This window comes from Homalodisca vitripennis, chromosome 5 (genome assembly GCF_021130785.1).
Source record: "Homalodisca vitripennis isolate AUS2020 chromosome 5, UT_GWSS_2.1, whole genome shotgun sequence".
Lineage (NCBI taxonomy): Eukaryota > Metazoa > Arthropoda > Insecta > Hemiptera > Cicadellidae > Homalodisca > Homalodisca vitripennis.
This window is the reverse complement of record NC_060211.1, coordinates 172,295,218-172,314,334: the sequence shown is the minus strand read 5'-3', so window position 1 is coordinate 172,314,334 and position 19,117 is coordinate 172,295,218. Positions and strand designations below refer to the sequence as shown.

General features: G+C 33.6%; 1 protein-coding gene across 1 annotated transcript in view; it reads right to left on the bottom strand.

Annotated features, from left to right (window-relative positions):
- The window catches only part of LOC124363172 (protein lap4-like), a 92,171-nt gene that overhangs the window by 49,608 nt on the left and 23,446 nt on the right, over nucleotides 1-19,117 (bottom strand). The window contains 7 exon segments of the mRNA XM_046818318.1: nucleotides 18-176; nucleotides 1,838-2,017; nucleotides 2,663-2,773; nucleotides 7,115-7,381; nucleotides 10,362-10,658; nucleotides 13,077-13,157; nucleotides 18,822-18,962. Coding sequence (XP_046674274.1) covers nucleotides 18-176; nucleotides 1,838-2,017; nucleotides 2,663-2,773; nucleotides 7,115-7,381; nucleotides 10,362-10,658; nucleotides 13,077-13,157; nucleotides 18,822-18,962 — 1,236 coding nt within the window.

The window sequence follows — 19,117 nt, the reverse complement described above, 5'->3', positions numbered from 1 at the left end:
AATAAAACACTACACACCTTCAGCCTGCCGTCACGCTTGGCTGCTCCCCCAGAGTTTATCTTGGATATGAACACTCCCTCGTCCGTTCTATCCAGGGGATTTCCTCTGTGACCCCTAAGGCCACCCTTGATATGCATTCCGAGTTTCTCGCCTTCTTCCTTAACCAATGTCAGCTCCTGTCAAATAAACAATGTTGGAGAAAAAAGGATTTTTAACCAAAATAACTGACAGTTGTTTACTTAAAACTAAAGAAACATGAAACTAAAACTTTAATAAACTAGGAAAACTACTTAAAAAGATAGATATTCTTTTTATTAAAGGTTTTAAACATTTTTAAGATGACTGAAAGGAAACCAGCAAACTTTAAGACTCAGTGGTGACTATTACAGCTAAAATAACACCTTTGTAACTGCTAATAGTTTTTTTCAGAACAAGTGAGAAATACAACAAGATTAACAAAAAAAAACCAGGTTAAAAATAATTTGGTTAAGGCCAGAATGTTCTTAATGTTTACTTCACAAAACCTTTCAATTTACTCTGCACCATTCCAGATGAGTTTCCCACAGATGAAAACAATATTTGAGGTCATTTTCTAGAAGCATGTATTCTGTCACTTGTCATTCATAGCTTCAACTGACTCTGAAAATCTTGTTCATTTCAGGGAAGAATTCACTTTCGGAAAGAGAAAAAGTTGCAGGAAGTAATGTCTGGTGAGTCGTCAGGATGTTCCAATACAGCGATGCCAGCCATCTTTAGCTAAAAAGGACTTAACGACCAATGCAGTATGAACCAGCGTGTTGTCCTGGAGAAGGAATCATGACGACCAAGGTAGATTTTTTTCTTATTTGTTAGTCCTTATGACACGTTGGCCTTGAGGCACCGAATTCACATACCATCCCATATATCAAAAGTAAAAACAAAATTTCTTTAGGATGGAAGGATTGCTCAAAGAAACAGGACTTTTATAGACATTTGGCATCATTCAGTGAAATATGAAATCAGCAATACTATGTTTTGAGATCTGCAATATGATCTCTTCTTCCTAAAGTAAATAACTAGCCTAACACAAAACTAAAATCTAGGTAAAAATAAACAAATCATAGCAGAGCGTTGGATTCTTTTGTGTTCACCTCCAAACTTGTCTGGGATTTTTCTTCTTATATAGGGCGGCCTGTTGCCATGAACTTAAGCCTCAAGGGCCTTTTGTGCACCCCGGAAGCACACCACGAGGCCTACCAGTCTATGGTTTCAGCAATTCTACAAACTGCCGGAAACAACCGATCAGGTCCTCCAGGGTAAGTTTGCCACCCTTGTCCAAACTACCAAAGATAGCGTACCGCTCCCTTGCTATTGCAGGACAGTCAAAGAGAAGGTGTTCAGCAGATTCCTCCCGCTCGTCACATTCTACAGAGCAGATCCTCTCAAAGTATACTGACTCTGTGAAGATGCTTCCTCAGGTGACCATGTCCCGTAATCAGACCCATAACCCGAGAAGACACCTAAGTTGAGATTGCTATTAAGTTGTTTCTTTCCTTGACAGAATCAACAATGTTACTGTTTCTTGGGTTCCTGGTCATGAGGGGATCTCTGGGAAAGAAAGAGATGATGGGATCTCAACCATTCTGTGGCATTTCTAAGTGTGAATCCTTTGGGGCTGTCGCACTGAACAAGAGAAAATGGAGGTTGCATCCGGGTCTGAGAATGACCAGAATGGTTCTAAAGTCACCTTGAGTCATGATCAGATCTTAAAGTTGTATGATCAGATCTATAAAGAAAAGCTAAATGCTCAAATCTGGTTTATTACCAGTTTAGGTGTAGCTGTCAACCATTACTTTACCTGGAAGCCCTCAGGGAGTGGATCGTGCTGTATCTTCAGATTGATCTCGTCACCAGGCTTGAGCAGAGTCATGACCGCATCCTGATGGTTGTACTGTGTGATGTCTTCTCCGTTGACAGCCAGAATCCGATCGCCCATGCGCAGCTTGCCGGAACTGTGAGCAATGCCTCCCGGAACAACCTGTAAATGACCGAACATTGGTTAGATTGCTTGGTCAATCCCATGATCCCAGATCAATCCTGCATGCCTTTGGTTTGTTCATCGTAGAAATTCCAGATCCCTTGAGTGAACACTTAACCCTTCGAACAGTAAGAACGCAACAGTTACGTTACCACGCTACAAGCCAACTGTAGTAACGACATCACTTTAGTGCTTTTATTTGATGTCAATTGTAACAAAAGATTAAAAATTGGTTACAGTACTGATATGGTCCTTTGGCTGTTGGAAGACCATGCTAATACCAAACTGATGAGTTCAATTATACTGAATATCTTTAACAGTGCAGTAGTGTTGAGTATTTTTTCATACGTCTAGAAAAGTTTATCTAATAAAATACATAAGCATTCCTTTAAGTACATTTCATTTCACTGTAGTAATACAATGATTTTAAATTCTATTATACAACTTTTAGTGTCAATAAATCATTAAAAATAATGTTTTCCTGATTTTGTAAAAAAAAAAAAACAGAAAAAGTTTAAGTTGAAACAATTTTAGGTAATTATTTCAAGATTAATAAAATACAAATAACACACACTTAGTTTTAGATATTGTGCATTTAAAAACACTTATTCACAACACATAGGAATAGATGAGAATGTAACTCACGTGAGATATAAAGATTCCGGACTGATGACTACCAAACGGAATACAGGAGTGGTCTGTCCCTCCAATTATACTGAACCCCAGAGATCCACCTGACTTGACCAAGGTGACATCCTGGACAAAACAAACAATAATACATATATCATATCTATATATATAAAAATGAATGTTTGTATGTTTGTCCTTTATGGAATCGTGAACTATTGGACCGATCATGATGAAAATTTGTACGTATATGTATTTTTCCACGGAGAAGGTTTATAAGCTATGCCCATCCCTTTCCCGATTCAGGATTCCGCCCCACTGGTTACAGAAATACCCATAAGAAATGCATTGCAGCAAACATATGTTAACGTCTTTTCAAATTTTTAATCAGCTGTTCTTTGTAAACATATATTACACTTATAGTTTTAAAGCATAGAGTAAGCTTAAGAGAAACGACAAATTTTGTTTAAACTGTTTTTGCAATCACTGTTAAACATAGACTTTACTATCCAGATAATACAATTCAAATTTGACGTAAAAATTCACCTTTAACTGCAATATTTATTTAATATAAACCATGCTCATGCTTGATCAGAAGAGTAATGCAGATATCATAATTACTATCTTACGTTGGCTACAAATATAAAGAATGTTATAAAATCAACCTTAGTTGTTTTTTTTGACAGAAGTATGGTTCTCAAAACTCTGTGTGTACATATTCTCTCGATCGAGACAACAAAGCAAGCTCAATCGTGGCATCGGAGATATAACTAATTTAATCTAAAATTTATTATAGTAAAAAAAAAAAATTACTAAGTAATATAAGGACTTCGGTTCTTAAGATTTGCGTGCGAAGCCGTGGGTAACAGCTAGATAGAGGCAGGAATATGGTACATACCTTCATAATACGCCCAAGAGGCTCACGATGGAACGACTATCAATTATCTCAGCAATGTTTAGAATGTGATAGAAAAAGAATAAGTGAATATAGTGTACTGTTTTCAACGGGAAATTGCGTGCGAAGCTGCGGGCAACTTTTGCAAAAAATTATTGAAATGCGCAGCAAAGCGCGCCGGGCCCGCTAGTAATGTATATAATCATATGCTTAATCAGCACCTATAAAATTGTTATACACTTTCTTGTTTTTAAGTTTTAACTACTAGTGATTTATACAACTACAAAGTTATAAGACTCAATGAGACGTGTGTATTAGGTAATTTTTCATAATTCTGTTTTAGAGAACTTCTAAATTAGCCTATTAGAGTCTGATACATTCTCACATAAGATATAAGCTTATTTTGGATATGAAGGTTAAGTTCACCTCCATTTCACCGTCCACTTAGTGCAGTGTTAGACTTCAGACACTGCACTAAGTGGAAAGTGTAATGGAGCTGAACTTAACATTCGTATTGAATATACCTTTCTCACCATTGCTCTACGATATGTGTAGAAAACCTGGTTGCTCTACCATGATTTGGGATCATATCAGAAACATCACAGTGCACTCAATTGTACACCTGATGAGACAATGAGAACACCACCATATAGATTACATTTGTTTGTAGTCTCTGATGTCAAAACAATGTAGAGTTCGTATTGAGCCAACTGTTTTGGATCTCTACAGATGGATGTTGATTTCAGATGTCAAATCTATCACAGTGTTAAACTTCAGACACTGCACTAAGTGGAAGGTGAAAATAAGCTGTGTTGTTCTCTACCCTTCATTGCTCTACGTTATGTGTAGAAAACCAGATTGCTCCACTTTTGGGGTAGTTGTGTCAAATACAAATGGGAATTTAAGTTACAGATGAAAGTAGTAAGAAACATTCAATCATTGGGATTTGAAAGAGAGGGAGTAGTGCCAAGATGCTTTTATGAATGAAGCTGGGTTTACTGACAAGCCAATCTGAACATACTTGAGGCTGCCCTGCAACTGCAGATTCCATGAGAGTTGAATCAGGCAAGGGACATTTATCAGTATGAAACTAGAGGTAGTGACAGTTACGGGTGCAGCCACAGTCGTATTCATGCTCAAGTCGGTGTCAAGTTAATCGACAATCTTCCAGAAAATGTAAAAAGGTTTATTGACCCAAGAAAACTAACACCTCAACTCAGCAAAAGTGCCAAGTTTTAAGGGGAGAAAACAAGAGAGACAAACTAGTCTAAAGTTGCTCACGTTGCTGGTTTAGAAAATTATCACATGAAATAGGATGAAGCCAACATAATACACCAAAAAGAGGAATTTCTTCAAATTCAAACTTATTGAGGCTATATAGATAAAATTAGCAGACCAACTGGTTAGACCTCATTGGGTACCAATTTTAAAACAAACGTTAACTAGAGAACCTAAAATGATTTTGACAAACAAACAAACCTCAACCAACAAAATTCATTCACATGCCATGACATTAAGATCTAGGGCAAAAACATAGGGCCGGAGGCTGCCTTTACCCTTCCCCCTCCTGCCTTCAATGTTTCAGATGACATGCCGCGATACCACAGGAAATGCCAACATTGATTATCTTGCTAGTCTTCCATTTTCACTTGTGTGGGTATGACCTGTTGTTTGCGTTTTTATCTTCTGTGCAATAACAACGCCTGGGTTCATTTGTGACAATGCGACCATTGCAACGACCTGTCTGCCGTGAATGCTTGATGTTCAGTAGCACTAGAGCTGTCGCAACAACACGACTTTTACAAGAAGAAAATATATGGTTCTACTGAAGCTGTTACGACAACGTAACTGTAGCAACGTAAATGTAGGAGCGTTCCATTGGAGCTATCATCACAGTGATTGTTGAAATGGATTGTGGGCTGACCCAGTAAAAGAATGACAAGATAACTCTGACAGTACAAAGGGCAGAAAGACAATATTTTGTATTCCTGTCTTTCTTATCTCCCTCCAATACTATCCGTTTTCAACTGGAAATTAACGGATTCAGGATTGTTATAATATATAACAATGTTTTATAGCTTATATTTATCATACATTTTAATCCCTAGTTAAAAAATATTTTTATATTTTCCACTTTTATAATTTTTTATATCAACATTTAATTTTCATCTTAATTGTTAAACTATACATTACTATTTTTGATAAACTTTATTTTATGTAGTTTGTAATTTTGAACCCAAACGACAAAAAAAGGTTCTTGTAATAAAAACATTTTAATTTCACATGTTAGTATAAATTATTAGAAGGAAAAAAGGAATTATGTTGTGACACGTGTAAGTCTGATACTAGGTACAACACTAGTATTCTGTTTAGTTTTTTTATTAAGTGCATGTTTAGGAGTTCATGAAGTTGACACACAACATGGTGGTTGTGATCCCTGACGCGTCTCACAACACTCTGGTATGATTTGTTTATTTTAACCTAGTTTCTAATTATGTGTTAGGTTAGTTATTTATCTGAAGAAGAGATCAGATTGAAGATTTCAAAAAGTAGTGTTAAGAGTTTTTGTATCACTGTAAATGTCCAGAAAAATCCTCTTTCCTTCACAATCCTTCCATCGTCAAAAACAAACTTCAAACAAAGAAATTTGTAGAATTTCAACTACCTACTGATTATTATTTGGTACCTCTTTTAGCCATCTTGCAATTAAACAGATACAATATACTTGACACGACGAGATGAATATTTAATTACGTTGCAATGGTTCTGTATCTGGAATGGTTTGGCACACCTCTATTGTGCTAAAATATAACTTACTAAAAAGAGCAAGAAGTCAAAGTCTGTGAATTTACGAAGCTACTGTTTGTCCTTACAAACAATACAAATACCTAACTGAACCGTGATTTCTAGGTGTTTGTGTGTAAAGATACCCAATAAAAATTGAACACATGTGGTGAACAGTGAGGAAAACTTACAGAAGCTGCTCATGAAATTAGGACCAACTGTCACACAATGTTGTTTCAAAATTTTCTTATGCAAAGTACATTTTGACGTGCATTTGGACAATAAATACAAATTGAAGCATAGTGGATTTTACCAGAGTTAAATTACCTCTCTTGTAAACTAAATTTTCTAACGCTAAGCTTATTAAAATCTATAAAAATTAAAACCTTACCTTCAGATTGGACGATAAAAGATGTTCACTTATAATATCAAAACAAGCAAGGGACTAAGCCACATTTACTGCTACAGATCAGGACTAACGCACAAACAATCAGGAAGGGTACAAGAAGTCATTTTTAAACGTTAATTGTAAATTAAAAGTTTTACAAACATATTTCTAAAAGCAATGACACTGTTTTAACAAACTCAACATTTTAGTAATGTTAACTGGTTCCATGCTAAAATTAAATTAGCTGAGTTTTCTCTAAACAGTCGATTCAAACAACTGATAAATAATTGTTCACAACTGATTAAAATTAGTATTAAAATTCATTTTAGTGGTTTCCATGCAATAGTCGAAACAGAAGACTGAGGCAGACAATGTGTTGGTTCTGCTCTACACTTGAACTCACCTCAATAATGACAGGTGCCACCAGCTGATTGTCTGTCACCCTCGTCACAACCGTTTCCGTCAGGGTACTTTTCGTGATAGTTTCCGTCACTTTACCAAGGGTCGTCGGAGCCTCGGGGAACTCTATGCCGTTTGGCAAATTGTGATCTGGTTTTTTTATCGTTAGGGTGACCAAAGTGGTGGGTTCGGACGCCGATTGGTCCCTATTTGGAAGAAATCGGGCAGGAATCATCGCTTGAAACTCTTCATTGGTCACAGGTTTTGTTCGCTGTGAAATTTCAAACTGTATTACATTTTGAAAGTGAACGGGCCTTACGTAATACTACAGCAAAAAGCAAAGTTTAAATTTCAGAAAAAAATTTGTGGGAAAAGATGTGTTTCATACAGCATCACCTGCGTTTAAACTGGTTACAATATTAAAAACATCGAAGCACATAAGATGAAGATAGTTTACAAACACCAAAATACTGTACAAAAGAAGTTGGCTCATCAAACATAATTACGGTTGGAAAACAAAAAAGAATTATAGTTAATATAATTAGTTGCGTGTGTACGTTTAAAACCATGTTAATTACAATGTGACCAGTGCATCGTTGCGGTGAGTACTAGCAGTAAAATGGTGACTGGCGACAAAAATAATTTTATTAGAAGCCCTAAAATCCTTGAATCTTTTATTTTTGTAAAATAAAATCGGACCCTGAACAGGGATGAAGCTTCCAATTAATGCTAGTGAATATTTACACAGTGAAGGGCAAGTGCAACACGGTAACGCAAAGGTAGGCACGATAAAGGAGAAATTATTTTTTCTTGGTAATTATTATGAAAATAAATAATTTGGACTCGTGAAAACTAAAAGCACCACCTGGAGTAGAGCAGAATATGTTAATTACACTTAGCCACAAGGTGGGGTCATGCACGGGTTAAACGTAGCGTTTAGTGGTTGTTACAATAATTGCAGGATTACAACCGTAGTTATTTTAGCCGGTAAGAGATTTTAGTAAGGCTTGATTTAAATACATAACAATTACAGTAGAACACAACATGCAGTCTGGGCATATATACAGGAAAATAAAGCAACAAATACAAAAATACAGATGAGTTAAAAATGTAAAAATAAAATTCAGTATAAATAAATAAAAATGTTATTTCCTATGCTATGCTATTGAGACAAAATCACTAATTAAGTTTACTCGTAGAAGTGAGAAAGGCTTGCTTAGTAGGCTTCTAATATATACAAACAAAGAAAAATAACACTAAAGTTAACCCTTATTAATCAATATGTTAGTTTGACAGGTCTCAGGTAGCAGAAATTCATACCAATCCATATCAAACCTAGCCTCAAACAACCACATTGCACCATATTTAGTCAGTTTTCTAATAGCCTATCGGACTAGTAATGTAGCATTTACATTTTCCTGAAATCTAATAAGCAATGCTAAAAATATTCATACACAACGGACCAAAGTTCATAAATTGGTAAATTTTTACAACGTCATGAACATAATTTACTATTATTCCATGTATCATTAACACGTTCATTGCTGATAACGCCCTTCAGCATCATGATAGCACTACGTTATGTGCGACAGCAAAGGCAATACCTGGAGCAATGTAGTTTCCTTCCATTTTCCAGTGTCTTTGTTACAGAACAGAATTGTTGCATTACATTAGCCTTTTACAAAGAATATGGGATAAAAATTTTTTATAGTAACTTATTTGTAATATAAATTTTTAAAAATCATAACAAATAACACATAAACATTAATTTCCTGTCTTAAATATAAATAGTTAAAAAAACTATCTTTAATATATAAACTTAAATTTTAAATAGTATAATCATGTTATGTTTAATTCAATTCAATTACGTAAGAACACTATCAAATACATCTGAGAACTACGTTCCTTTTCAAAGGTATATATTTCTCTATAAAATGACGGTAGTTTGCTACGGTTTTTTTACGCTCTTCGATTCTCATAGATTTATAAACATTTGATAAGATAGTATCTTTCATACCTGGGTATTTTTTACTCTTGGTTTACTTAAAATTCTTTTCACACCACGGTTATATAAATAATAACTGACAACAGTCGAGCAGCTAATAAAGAGAGGATATTTTAAACCACAAGGTTTTCTATAATACGAATGCACTTTCTTCTGTGATTAAAAATTATCTGTTTTTTGTAACATCCAATCAAGGATGAAATAGACGTAAATGCACGTGCCAGTCAGTCAGTAAATGGTAGGACCAGACGGATGTTCCACACTGTTCCAGTATAACCCCTTCCTCCTTCTACCTGTCAGTGCCTTGATCATCATGTCAATGTGTTAACAAAATGTGTAATTAGTTTTAAATATATAATGTTTAGTAATCATTTAAAAATATGTATAATACAGGCTTAAATAATCTCACCTGGAAAGATGGTTGTGTTACATGGGAAATAAACAAGTACACTGACTAACTATTCCGTGTTAATTACTAAGATTTATGTTTTTTTTTTATGTGTTCCTTGGTTATTTGTAATAACATTATCAAACTATATAATTAATAAAAATGTAATATAATAAACTGTTATTTTGTTATAGTACAAACTGTAATAAAATATAATAAACTATATAACAGTTTGTAGTAATATAATAAACTGGTTTGTACAGTACAACTGTGACAACGGTCTGTATCGGCAGTGTTGTGTGGCAACATCGCACGGGCCTGTCCCCATTCTATTGGTTGCCACAAACTGCACTCTTTCATGGCCCCTGCTATATTGTTTCTAAGGTCTAATCAATCAGGTCTATACCAACCAAAGATGAAGCCTCCCATATTTTGCCAAACCAAACTACAATTCCTATAATATCCCGTATTTTATACTATATACGTGGTTCAGGCACTCTGTAACCAACAAATTTTTAAAATAGAAATCAGAATTTGATTTAGGCTAAAGTGTAACTATTACTCAAATGATAAATAAAGTTTATTTTAAAATCTACTTAGTTATTATAGAAGTAATTAACTAAAGGTTAATTAATTATAATTCATAGTTACATATTTGTTATATTCTCTGCGTGATGACGAAAGTATACTTATGGCACTTAAATTTTAAAATGTACCAAAAATAAGAGCCGGTCAGAGTTATAGGGTTGAACAGGGATTAGGACACTCAGTTACTTGGACACTTCAAAGACCACCAAGGACGGGCAGAAGAGGCACACTCAAGCACAACTGTACAGCGACAGAGAGACAGCAGCCTACCTGCGGGGGCTCAGTGTCCGAGGTAACGGACGACGTGGATGTCAGTTTCCGCGGCATGGGTCTGGGTGCGGCGACGGCAGCTTCTGGCTTGTTCTGACCGGCTGTGCTGCCAGGCAGGTAGGGGCTGGTGTACGCTGGCTTGCCGAAGCTGTTGAGTACAGGGCTGGGGGAAGGTCGGGGGGCACCCCTGGGCACCACCACCTCCCGCTCACACACTAGCCGCATGTACCGCTCCAGGCTGGTCAACATCGCGACTGCCTGCTCGTGTCTCGCACCGTCCATGTCCACACCATTTATCTGTCAAATTAGAGACACAAACGTCACCGACTGTTAAATCTTCCTGAGGTAGATTAAATTTTCCTGGGTATAAGTATTCATTCCAAGCAAACTGAATCTGCCCTACTGAACCATTAGTATTAGGTGGGATTCATCCACCTAAGTTACCATTAAATGCTAGATCTGTATCTTTAGTCAAATTTAAAACAGTTTTGAAGTGCTGGTTAAAAGTTAATATATTTTATTGTGTTGATGATTTCTTATATTGTGATACCACAACAATAATTTTTTAAATTTTGTCTCTCAATGTATTTATCTATTCAGTTATTTATTCAGTTTTAATATTTTTGAGTTTTAAAATTTTATCCATGTTAAATGTGTTGATAGTTATTTATTATTGTTAATTTATATAGATCTGTTGGTTGTTTGGTTATTGTTGTTATTAATTATATAGATCTATATATTTACTGGTAGGCTGGATTGAGTAGGTAGAATCTGAATTGTTTGTTTTAGTTTTAGTTTAGAATATTTTAGTAACTTGACGAAGTCTATTGCACTATTGAATGTGTTTTAAAGACCAATAAAGATCTTGAATCTTGAATCCACACTGACAACAGATGCCCTATAACTGATTGTTATTACTGATTACTATACATGTACCTGTATTAAAAGACCAGACGGAATTGAACTAAAAATCATTTGGTAATAATAATAATTAATAGAATGTACAATTCACTATTTAGAATTTCCCATTTTAATCTCAAGTACATTTTCAAACTTGACAGAATTCTACTTAAAAAGTAAAATGTATTACTCTGAATGTAACTGAAATACAAATCAAAATCAACAAGATTTTTAAAAATTGTATCAATGTAGAATTGAAACCATAAATTAAAATTGTAAGGTTTTAAAGACGGAGTATTATCAATGGAAATCTGAAAGAGATGAGAAGATATTTGTAAGAAAAAAGAAGCATGAAAACTGTAAAAAAACATCTAAAGCTTAACAAATAAAATATTTTTTTAACCCTGGAACTGGCACACCCCCGATATCGGGCGTTTTAGTCGCATCCTAGATGGCAGCGCCCGATATCAGGCGTTTTAATACGTCTTTTATTTCTCAATATTACGTACTTAAAACACGATCAAAGAGTATCGGTATTGATACAAATCGAAAGAGGAAGGTTCAATTTATGTAAATAATACACTAATAAATAGTTTTATCGTTTTGTTACATGTTCATACATTTTTTAATCTCTGAACTGTTTGTTTACATTCTCCCGGGTACCGCGCTAGTTGCGTGCGCAGCGATGAGTCAACTGGTTCATTCGGCTATTTTTATTTCGTCAGCTACATGGTGTTCTGTCTGGTTTATTGTTTGTTTGAGTTCGTTGTAATGATGGTTGTGTATATGACACAATAATAGTAAGTTTTTTGTGCGTGTTTACGTAATGGATCGTAATTTCCGCGATCGTTGAAGTGACATTCGAGAACTAGTTGTACATAAAATAAGCAACGATGAGGATTCCGAATTAGATATTCAATCAGAACATAATTAAAAAAATATATAATAAAAAAGAAAAAATAGAAAATTAATATAAATTAATAGTTACAAGATTGTACAAATCCAAGTGAGCTTTGACGTTCTTACTTTTGTTGGTAAGTAGCACTTTCGAATGTCAGTGTATGATTTTTGTATTGTTTACTACATGAAAAAATAAATACCTTATAAACTATGTGTTGTTTTATTTTTACTCAGAATTAAATGCTCTTCCTTTTTTATATTTTGGATTTTGCATATCACTAACAACAACAATTTTACAAATCAAAAACTTTGAACTAACTTTTCTTAAAAAAAAAAAATTTTCATGAAGAAGTAGAGTAAAGGTATTTTTTGTTTTAATTATATTATGTGAAAAATGTTCCTTGAACAATGCTGAATAAAGAAATATATAATATGACATAGGTACTTTATAGTAAACATGTAATAATAAAATAAATATAAGGCAATGTATGAAGTACTAAAAACACTCTGCCACTGAGAGAAATATGACCGCCAGTTCCAGGATTAAAGAATTATCTTCTTAACAAAAAACACTTCCACACACAAGCATCCACTAACATAATTCATACTGATTGCCCACTTATACAGCACTATATGACATGTAAGCCACAACTTTTAATATAAAAGTTAGTCTAAGTGGTTAAAATATAAAACACTAATATTAATTGGAAGTGAGAATGAATGTAACTGAAACTAGCAATATAACGTACTGTACACAATCCAGCTGGCCTGAATCACGGTAAACACTCAAAACAACAAAACCGTAACAAGAGGTATTTAAAATTCAATGAGATGTTTCATGACGCACTGACATCATTGAATAACAAACAGACTGTCACTGAACTGTCTACAGCCTGAACAAGGTGTGATACTCACAGAGACTATCCTGTCGCCAACCTGCAGCTTTCCATTCCTGTCAGCTACGCCTCCTTCAGTGATCCTTGATATATAAAGTGCCTGAAAATTGAAAAGTATTGACTACAAGAATAACACACATATTTGTACAACTATGTGTGTATACACACACATAGTTGTATATACACATACAACTAATATAGTTTTTAAGGAAAATGAAATGATACTGTTAACATAAACAAATCTACTGACAGCGGGTCAGAGTAAAAAGATTTCTCTGAAATAACATAAAGACAAATAAAATAACAAAACTATAAGAAATACTGGTTTTAGTGGCAGTAATAAGATAATGTAAGATCTCTTTATTCATAAATTGTATACATAATGTACACGAATACATTGGTAACTAACTATGAGGGCTACTCAGAAAGTAACAAATGTTATGAAATTAAAAAAAAACCCAAGTACAGGACAATCAAAAAACCAATACAAATTCAAGTACTTATCATAGCAGTGGACAAGATTTGAAATTCCTGTGTCATAGAATCCTGTCCCCTGTGATCTCAGCCACTTAGTGACGCATACCTGGAGCTCTTCATCTTTGTGAAAACGCTCTGTCGCTAGCCAGGTCTTCATTTTCGAGAATAAGTGAAGATCACTTGGAGCAAGATCAGGATTTTAGGGGTATGAGAAAAAACTTCCTAGCTGAATGAGTTTCAGTTCTTGTATACAGTTTGCCAAATGAAGCCAGGCACTGTCATGCAAAAGCAAAATTTTGGATGACAATTTTACTTGTCACTTGTTTTGGAAAGCTATCCTAAGATTTTGCAATGCCTGACAGTATTGTTGCACCATGCTCGAGAAAATCAATAAGAAGAACACCTTGCCTGTCCTGGAACACTGTTGCCATGATCTTTGTAACAAAGTTTGCAGACATTTACTTAGTTTTTAGGGGAACTTGTGTTTCCTCACTCCATAGACTGTAATTTTGTCTCACAATTCACATGTTTCACCCAGATGTTTTGTCCTGTTACGATTCTTCGATCCAGTAGTGTATCACCATGACTATGGCAGGCCTCCAAAAACGTCAAAAAACAAATCACAGACCGCACTTCACAACTGGTGGGATTTTTTATAGTAGCACACATTTCAAATTAGAATATAACAAAAAAGGGTAGTGGGGAGGTGTTCCCATTGTCATGGCTGGAAGCTGACTGAGGTGCCGAGCACGAGCACAAATATTCGTACGTGATTGGCCTGCCCCTAGCGGCGTCAAGTGGGAACGTTCCTTACTTTCTGAATAGCCCTTGTATCTAGTTAATATGATAGGAACCAGAACAAAATATGGACTAAAACCAGAACATTGCAATGATGCTGGAAAACATTATAAGATACAAATAAATTACAAAAATATTGTACAAAAATACTAACAATCTTCTTACACAACGTGAACAACACTATTGCATATGAACATCTCAAGATAATAAGATAGTAAAATATAGATTACTTAAGTGTAGTCAGCTAAAACAGTGGATTAACTATAAATTAACAGTGATATAGATATTGGAAAAGTCCCTGCCTACACTAAAACAAGGAAAAAAAGCACATTTTAACCCTAAAAATTTATATTTTCACTAGCTTAAAATAATTTTAAAAATTTTATGTGCTATTTTATTTATAAAAATAATGTTATACAGTGTTTAAAGTACTTCAGTTATTAGATATTAGTTTTGTTATTAACCATTATATTAGTGTAAACTTTCAAGTATTTTTTTAGTTTCCCAATAGAGTGCACTTGTATGAAGATTAAATAGGTCAACCTTTCTTATCAGAGATAGTAAATGACTTTGTAACAGAGACGATCAAAACTATTTAATCTAATTCACAATCTGTAATCTCTGTCTATTATCATTCTACAGTAACATCTCTTTCCAAATTGACACTTGATATTACACTATTCACTGACTTTTAACACATTGACTGTGGCAGAAACCTTACAACATGGTGGAAGAATGCAACTACTCAATATTAATCAGTATAGAGCAGCAGTAAAGGTGTTAATTAAATATCATAAATTTAATTTGTTGGATATATTTTTTAAATAATATTAAAGTATTTCTGCTGTTGTTTAATTATTTTATTTACACTTCTCATCAATTATTTAAAGTTGAAAAAACTTATGTTGCTTATCACAAATGGTAAATACAAATATATGTTACTGGAAAAATATGTAGTACAGGTAAATCCAGGACTCCACAAAAAACATTTCTTCGGGTAGAATTTGTCAGAAATGGGTTCGTTAATATTTTTTACATTTAAATAAAGAAAATGCAAAACAAATTTTAGCATGGTTTTAATTTTTAGCACGATTTTACAGTAAAAAGTGCTAAAAGGCTCAGATTGGTTAATAAGCACTTAAATTTGAAGAGTTTCCAATTGACTACACTCTTAAAAGTTAGTTAGTTCGTTTTAAGAGTTTCTAAGTTTAAGCTTGACATTGTGTGTTATCACATGCTAGATCTGAGAGATGTAACTGATGTGACAACCTCACTCATGTTTCATAATTCAATTTCATTTAATTTCCCACTATGATACTGTGATATGGAGAGATATACCAGATCTGCCCTACATCTTCAAAATTCAGAATAAATATTTACACATTATAACTTTCACCACAAACAGATCTTTATGCAAACCTAAAATATGTTTGATCATTTAACCATTTTAGTGCTAAACCTCCTGTCCATTGTCATACACAACGGATCTAACCTATCTTATCCAATATGTAGTACTTTAGTTAAAAAAAATCACAAAAGATTTATTTAAAGAGATAATTTGGTTTGTTTTGTTCACCATAATACCATGTAACCACAGCATGTTTTAAGATAGAGTTTCCCACAGCTACCCCCACACTTTAAGGTGATCATGGAATTCTTCACAGAGGTGCTGTAGCACTATAAGGGTTTTAAAATATATTTAAATTTTGTTTTTAACAATTGAATGATTCTTAACCCGGGAGCACTCGTGCTATAAGATTGAATCTAACATATTTTTTGTGTTATATAAAATTATTTTTATTTGTTATCTTAAAACACTGAACCCTTAATTTATGCTTCTATGGGTATGTCTGCTGCGTATTGCATCATGTTTAGACAGTAGAAGTCGCTGGGGTGGGGCATCATGTTGAGGGGGGCGGACTCTCCTCGCGGGTTATTAGTTTCAACCTAACAGCGCGAGTGATCACGACAGCCCAGTGTTAGGAGCGATCTAACGGCGCGAGTGATCGCGTAACTGCCAGTTTAAATCCATCAGTTTAGTGATTTTTCTTGTTTTTCAGTTTGCTTTTGAGTTATATTTCGTAGATTGCTCTTTTATGACCTTACAATTTTATTGCAATGAATGAAGACCATGAAAAAGCCGTTCTTAGTTGGTTGGAGGATGTTAGATTCGATCTAACAACGAGAGTTCTTGTGTAACTTCTTGTAGCGCGAGTTCTCGCGGGTTAAAGTAGCATAATCTTTCAGACATTGTTCAATGTAACAGAAAAAATGTCTGCCTTGCAATTTATGCATAAAAAAAATATTATCTATGTGAGACAATACTGATTTTTTTACACTAACATGAACTTGCTCATTTACTTAATTCCAGCTAAACTTCCAATATCCATGACATTACATTACAACAAACAAGAAATGTTGCTTTATGAATGAACATTTACCTTTAATTTAAGATTTTACACAATAATTTCTCTATCAATATAGAGAGATTAGTTCTCTATCGACTAACCCAATGGTTAGTTTATAATTTTAAATATTGAAAGTGTTTGTCTAGATGAGCAAAGATTTTAAAATGTTACGTAACATGCCCTTGATGTAAAATATCTATTAATCCTTTTGTACAGTGATAATCTTTTTTAATCCCAAATCTTTATCACAAGTCTATTACAGAAGAAATGTCAAGCCAGTAATCTATTGTCACTGTGTATTTTAAACGTCCTTGTTTACATTTTAAAGTTATCAAAGTTTTAAATAACTAACTTGTACACCAAATAATGTTACTATAAAATTGTACTATGTTTGAAAACAAGTCTGGGCCATAAGGAAAGCGAAACAACAATCTAAACAGTGTAGATGCTATCTGCCAGCTCATCTTGCACATTGTGTAACATTCATCTAATGTAACTAACTGCAATGTGTCATTATCTCATTTCAATGTTGAACTTTATTCTTGGCTGTTAGTTATATTTCACGTTTTTCACAATAGTGTGTACTCAGTATTTTGTAACGTTTGCCACGCAGAAATGATAAGATGAAGACTTTGTATTGTATGAATAATGAGTAAAAGTTTTCCGAGTACTCTTATTGCTGTGGAAACTAGAATGATCCTCAAAAGGTGACTACTTGTAGCCTAATTTCAATTATTTTATTATTGTTATTGTTTACATTTTGCTATATGCTCAATTTTCGTCTCTTCAATATTCTGTTTATATTCTATGTATCGTGTTCCCAATGTTTAGTGTTTAACTGTTTATAGTTGTTGAATGGGTTTTTTCTTCCGCTACCTAATGAAACAAGACAATTTGCGTACTTCAGGAGTATACAGATATTTGGACAGTGATATTGAGATATCAAAGATAAACACAAAAGTTAATTATAAAAAGTAAATGGATGGTCATTGTATGTAATGTAAATAGTTTATTTTAATTATCATTTTAATAATAACAATTGAATGTAACAAACAGTTTTATCTCATCTCCCAGACAACTAATTCAGGAACTTGTCATAAAATTATAAAAAAATGTAAGTGAACTTTGGTTGTTTTGTTATTAAGTTTTATAATTAAGTAATCCAGTAAAAACTGGTTTTCCATGTAAAAAACATTGTATTGTTTTGAGTAAAAAATTATTTAAACAGATAAACAAAAAAAGTAATAAAATAATAACGTTTTGAATATTTGTTTTTCTTACTAAATTATTTTAATATATACTAAGAAATATTAAATAAAAAATTATTTGGAGAAAGCAACAAACACTAATTGTAGAGCAACCAAATAGACAAAATGTCCTGAAAATTTGACTAATTTATCTGTATCCAAACTCATTCTATTAATATTTTAGTATATGCATGCATTTTTGCCAAAATCAATTCAAACATTCAGTCCTAGACAGGCTAGAGTAATTGCTTCCTCAATGGGTTACCCTTTGTTGTTATGTAAAATTAATTAATTAATCTCTTGAGGTCAGTCTAAACTATGTTCACGGATAGAGGCATGTTCATTTGTTGTACTGACATAGTACTTCAGATCCACCTACAGTGTCTTTTTCATTATATTTATAATCCAATGCCATAAATGCTCTAAATGTATACATAGCAAACAAAAGAAAAAAAAAAATATTTTAAACATTTTATTTAATTATTAGATATTTAAAAAACTATGTAAATTAGTTTTGAAAACTAAATTCCATGCCAAAAGTAACTTTAATTGTATATAGCAACAGATATGTTTTTTTTTCAGAAGTACACAGTTTGGAACATATTATTCAGTAAATTAATATAAATACATGGTTGTATTTTTAAATTTTGTGAGGAACAAAACACAAAGATATCTGTACAAATGAGTAAAAACCAAATAATGTATTATAATTTGATGTAGACTCAAATATTTTGATCAAACTGTTCTGGTTAATTATTTATATTTAATTAACTGTATTTCTAAACATATTAACTGGTCAGACGGTACAGTAATAGTGTCATATACTGTACTAACCTCGGAGTTGTTGTCCTTGAAGGGTGGACAGCCCTTGCCTCCTGCTATGCTGAATCCAAGCCCGTTCTGGTCCCGTATCAGTGTCGTGTGTACCATCTGTTTGATCACTTCTACGTCTTTTGTGTCCGACAACTTCTTATTCTACACACAGAACAATCGTTATTAGTTGGCTGGATGTAAAACCTCAAAAAGTGGTGTTGATGATGCAAGCCTCACACAAGGATAAAAATATACAAAGCTGTTAATTTTAACATCAATTTGAAATTTCTTGTTGGCACTGATTTTACACATGAAAA